The 6000-nt window shown below is 45.5% G+C and overlaps 1 protein-coding gene across 1 annotated transcript in view; it reads left to right on the top strand.

Moving 5' to 3' along the window:
• The window catches only part of ADARB2 (adenosine deaminase RNA specific B2 (inactive)), a 119993-nt gene extending 118164 nt beyond the window's left edge, over nucleotides 1–1829 (top strand). Inside the window, exon 10 of the mRNA XM_050890934.1 lies at nucleotides 1653–1829. Coding sequence (XP_050746891.1) covers nucleotides 1653–1829 — 177 coding nt within the window. The remainder of the gene's footprint in view (nucleotides 1–1652) is intronic.
• Nucleotides 1830–6000: the final 4171 nt, after the last annotated feature.

Here is a 6000-nt window from a genome sequence, read left to right on the forward strand (position 1 = left end):
AGCCACTTCCACCAACAAAGTCATTTGGGAAGGCAAACAGACAGGCAGGGTGGGGAGGTAAGAGGACAAGCCCAAAAGGGTTGTTCTGCTCTGCAGGATACCCCAGGGAAGGAGGCTGGTGGGACTCATCCCATCCCAGGCAGTGGCATGACCTGTCTTAGCAGGGACCCTGAGCCTGGGTGGGGAGCAGAAGGGACCAACCTGGCCTTTATGCCCAGGGCTCAGTCACAGTTTGGTGGCACAGGTCCCAGCCTATTTCTTGCACAGCAGGTGGCATGGGAAGGGGGGAAAGAAGCACTCCTGCTGCCCCCAAAACAGAGGGATCCTCACAGGAACAAAACCTGGGGCAAGTTGGGCCCCAGGGCAGGCTATGGCCGAGACTATGGCTGGGAGAGCTGGACTGCACCTGGCTTGCACCAGGAATGGGGCTGGGGTGAGCAGGAGGGAGTAACTCATGGCTGAGCAGGGCACTTTGCTTTTGACAAAACAAAGCTTTTGATAACGTCATTGGTGTCCACCCCTGGGGAACAAAGGGGCAGCTGGAGGGGAGCCACCGCTGGCCAGGCCAGCTTGTGGCCCATTGACACCCAGGCCGGCAGCATCGCCCTCCCTTGCTGGCTGGGCCAATACACCCCCGGCCAGAGCAGCCCCACGGTGCGCTGGCACCACGCGGACTGGAGCAGCTCATTTCAGGCTGCGTGTTCGCCTTTTCCTTTTATCTGTTTTTCAGCATCTCTCCTTTTTAGAGAGAAGGAAGAGAGTGTTGTTTGCTCACCAGGCTGTGCTTTGAGGGTGCATTTTCCTACAGGGTGCTATTTCGCTGGCTTGTAAGTGTTGGACTTTCACCCGTCAGCTTGCTCTAAAGCATTTTCCAGACTTCGGTTTCTTTCATATAATGTCAAAGCCTCCCTGCTGGTGCAGCACTGTTAAGACTTGGGCAGGTCAGAGGAGGTCGTTTATTTAGTCCTTCTGCAAAGCGAAGGGTGCTCGCTGCCACGTGTGTGCTCCAGGTGATGAGGGGCAGCGGACATGTGGCGTTGTCTCCCAAGGCAGCTCCCGGCGGGTGGCTCCGGTGTCCCAACAGAGTGCTCGATTTTCCCAGACCAGCATGAACCCTGATGCCTGATTTCTGCCCTGTCCTGGGCAGGTTTCACAGCATTTCCAACAATAACAGATTAAAGAGAGATAAGGGGAGAGAGTGGGAGGGGACCCTCCTCCTTGTGTCTCTTGGCGTTACTTGGAAGCACTGAGCTGCTCCACTTCCCAGGCTAAACTGAGCACATTCTTTAAAGATCCCCAGAAAGGATTTTTCCCTTTTTTGTGCCTAAAAATCATCTTAACTGAGAAGTAGGGTTTTACCTTTGTAAAACACACCAAGATTTGCTACTGCCTATGCCCACTCCAAGGCAAAGCTGTTTACTCCGTTCCTCTTCGCAATGGCTCACGGCCATGTCACAGACATTTATTGCTTCCCTGTTTTTTTTGTTGTTAAACCAAAAGCAAACACACAAAGCACAGTGATTGTTTGTTGCTTATGAAATGTAGACAGGAAGATTATACAGCTACTGAAGCCTCCTGTTTCTTTTGGCTTGTCGGTTGATTTTTTTATAATTATTTTATTTTTTTCCCCTTCCCTGATTTTTGTTCTGCAGCTGAGCACACGAATACCAAGCCATGGAGACATGCCATCAGTGTACAGCGAGGCAAAGCTGGTGGCTCAGACATACCAGTCTGTCAAGCAGCAGCTGTTTAAAGCATTTCAGAAAGCCGGTCTGGGCATCTGGGTGAGGAAACCCCCAGAGCAAGATCAGTTCCTACTAACTATATAAATCACTTGACACCTTTGCAACATGACTGGATCAAATCAGCTGGAGAGAAGGCTAGGCAGGACGCGTGAGCTGAGAGAATTGAAGCAGTTTGAGATTTAATAGCAACCTCCATGGGAATATTTGCTTTTAATTCTGTATTGGAAATACGTAAATAGAAATGTGTCTGATGCACTGAACTCAACTTTAGAAAACTGCTTTTTCATGATCCCTTCCCAAGAATGTACCTGCCCAAATTATAATGCCACCCCCACAAAGATTCTGCTTTTTATTGTTTATTGCTGTTGGTTATTACTGATTTGAGGCATTAGCGGGCCACCTGTCTGATCCAAAATAGAGTTTGTTTTCCCTCACACAATAAGTGCAAGAGTCATCACGGAATAATGGAAAATAGTGAGCAAAGATGGAAGTACCCCAGGCACACAGCATGACAGCAGGTCTCAGAGCATCCATAATCATCCACAAAAAAGGTGTCTAACCTCTATGCAAAAATCATCCTGTTGTTAGCTGCCTAAATCTGTGAGAAAGAATTTGGACCTCAAAGATATGCAGCATTTTTAAACTCCGTTATCCACTGCTGGCTCTGAGCACAAAGCTGGGCGTCAGGATCCCCTTGGTTTTTACACTTATTCCCTCTGACACCTTGGACGAACCACTTCCCACCAAATCTTCAAATCTGGCCACAAGTTTTGCACCCTGCAAATTCTAATTATCCAGGCCCAGTTCATCACACACGTCCTTTAGACATCAGCCGGGATGCAGATGCTTGTCAAGAGGGCGATTCAACCCTGCGCTGCCTGTGGAGGTGCGCAGCTCTGCAGGGGCCGCCAGTGAAGACCGGTGTGACGATGCTCCTAGCTCTGGAGCTTCAGGTAGCTGCCTAAAATCAGGCAGGCTGGAGCCAGGACCCAGAGCCTCAGATTTCCAAGCTTCTGATGATCCACAGCTCTAAATTCAGTGGGTGTGAGCTCAGGATGCTCCATACAGCTGAAAAATTGCTGGGTTGGGTAGCCACAACTAAAACATCCTAAACGAAAGAGCACATTTGATACTTGGCTCTTTCCTGCCTCAGTTTCTCCACCTGTCAAATGGGGATAATAATACTTACCTGCTTCACATCTAAGGAACTTGGCAGGATCAAAATACTCTGGTCATATGCAACAGTGTAAGCCAGATTCTGTCACTCTTGCAGTGAGTTTTCCCTCCCCACGTAGTCCAATTGACGTAAGGGCAGCAGATGCAATTACAGGCTTGGGTAAGGTCTTGCTCAATGTAAGAGCTTTCAGATTCTAGCTCTGTGTAAATGCCAAGTATTATTATTATTCATGTTCATCTGCAGCCTGAAAAGCAGGTGGGGTTTTTCAGTTAGGAGACAAGTAGCACCCAACAGTTAAATATTTTCTTCATGACTGTGGCTGGGTCTGATATAATCTCATCTTTGAACCATCCCAAACTTCATCAGAATGCAGAAGATACAGTCATGGGAGACCTGAGCTTTGATAGTCCCACTGCAGAACCAACCTTCAAACACCCTGTACATTTCTTTCAGTTTTTGGTTTTTTAAATGACAGGATTTGCGGGTATATAACTACTGTTTTCTTTTTATTCCTGTGATTCTCTTTAAATCTGTATATAACATGCTGCTACTGATTTGTGATAATTGTCTTGGTATTTTCTCAGAACTGTCAAGCTGAGTTACTTTTCAAACAACACAAGGCTCATATTTTTCCATGTAATTTCCTTTACACGGGAAACTGTTCCTATCAATAAAGATAGATGCTCTTTGTATAGGGTTTATCATGTTTGGAGAGCCATATACAGTAAATACATTGTTTATTGATGCCCACAATAGAATAGCTACAGTATTTTGATGAGATTTTATTTTTAGATTATAAACTACAAGATGTATCTATAGTGTCTTGTATAAAAACAATTGTGATAAACTAGAATTTTTAAATTAGATAAAACAAAGCTCTCCCCTTCCAGAAATCTTTTCAGCAAAATAATACATTCCATATTAACTACCAAAAATATTTAAAAAAATATCCTTAGGGTAGAAATAGTTTTAAAAAAAACCAAAAACCTGAGGCGTTTCAATAATGGAAACATTTTGTGGTAACCACTTTGTCAATACTTTGACCACTTTGTCAGCTCTTCTGATTAACATTCAGAATACTTTTGGCACCTTCTGGAGCTTCCCGGTACCTCCACACAGTCCTGTCCTCTAACACAGCTGTCACTGGTGCAGACCTCCAGTGTGATCTGGGCAGCAAAGGTGCCCAGAGGGGCAGCGGGCAGGCGGGGGGTCAGGCCCATGACTGGAGGTGCGGGAGAAGCTGTGGGTGACACGGGCAGTGGTGGTCCCAGGGGCTCCAGCTGCTCCCACAGAGGGAGAGAAACCACAGGGCAACCAGAGAGGAGGACAAGGTTTCTCATGCGGAGATCCACAGGGCAGGGGGAAGCAACGTCTTCTACTTTTCCTCTCCCAGTTAGTCTTTACCTAGCACACAAGAGACCTCAGTGGCTCCTCCTTACATCTCCCTGCCCTCACCCATCCTCCTCCAGCCCTGGCATGACGTCAGCTCAACTAATGCATATAGCTCCACAGGCCGGTGTTGCAGCTACAGTGACAACAAAACACCATGCCTGGTTATTTTTAAGGACAAAAAGAAAAGCGTGGTGGGATCGAATTATCCTTTGTTGCAAGAAATACATAAATGCAATCCTGGATTCAGCTGCCAGAATGAATGAATTTAGTAGTGGGGACCAAACCAAGTCCCCACTGCGAGTGGCTGTCAGCTGATCTCGTTGAAGACAATGGAGTTGCACCTGCTTGCACTAGGGTTGAATATGACCTTAAATGTCTACTTCTTCTCATTATGTGCAGAGATAGAGTGTGATGGGACCACATCGCAGAAGCACACATGACCTACACGCAGCATTTCCTGAAGCAAAGGAAAAATTGCTCAGTAGTAATTCTTTAGTGAAGATTCTGTACATAACACGCATGAGTGAATGGCAATACTGTACTAATGGATGTACATTTGTAATATTTGTAAAAAAAAGAAACAAAAAAGACAACAAAAGAAAATAAATCTGAATTTACATATGTGAATTTGCTGCTAAGTTCTGTAAATTGCACTTCAGTGATACCTGATAAGTGAATGTTTCTGTTAAGTGAATAAAATGCCAAGTAAAATTGTTCTTTCACTGTTTGTTGACCATTTTTCACTGTGGCTTAGCAATCAATTTGAATGTGCTCCAAAATGCTAGTATGTATTTTTACCCACACCTACTGTAGATCTACAGACAACATGTTCTTATTCAGTTTGGATTTGATGCATCGTAGGAATCACACACTTGTATCAAGAGATGGATGTGCCCGCTTATATAGAAGAAGCCACACAGTCTTATCCTGGAAGAAGAGTGAACTGGGTCCATCTCTAATTCGATCCTTTCAGGTTACTCTCAAAGATCTTTCTTAAGAAAAATTAAATACGTTTTTGCAAACTCACACTGCATGGGACTTGCTGCATAAAGCTGCTTAAGTGTTGTGGTTTAACCCCAGCCAGCAACTCAGCACCACGCAGCCGCTTCCCCCTCCCCCCTCCCAGCGGGGCGGGGAGGAGGAAAGGAAAAAAAGTAAAACTTGTGGGTTGAGATAAGAACAGTGTAATAACTAAAGTAAAAATAAAATACACTACTAACTAAGAATAATAATAATTGTAATGAAAAGGAATATAACAACAAAAAAAAAAAGAAATAGCACCCAAGAAAAGACAAGCGATGCACAATGCAATTGCTCACCACCCGCTGACCGATGCCCCAGCAGCGATCCGCCCCTCCCGGCCAACTCCCCCCAGTTTATATACTGGGCATGACGTTCCATGGTATGGAATACCCCTTTGGCTAGTTCAGGTCAGCTGCCCCGGCTCTGCTCCCTCCCAGCTTCTTGCCCACCTGCTTGCTGGCAGAGCATGGGAAACTGAAAAGTCCTTGGCTTAGGATAAGCGCTACTTAGCAACAACTAAAACATCAGTGTGTTATCAACAGTATTCTCACACTAAATCCAAAACACAGCACTGTACCAGCTACTAAGAGAGTTAACTCTGTCCCAGCCGAAACCAGGACACTTAAGAAAACTAAAGTGATGAACAAAAGGTCAGTACATCTC

Source organism: Gymnogyps californianus, chromosome 2 (assembly GCF_018139145.2).
Source record: "Gymnogyps californianus isolate 813 chromosome 2, ASM1813914v2, whole genome shotgun sequence".
Lineage (NCBI taxonomy): Eukaryota > Metazoa > Chordata > Aves > Accipitriformes > Cathartidae > Gymnogyps > Gymnogyps californianus.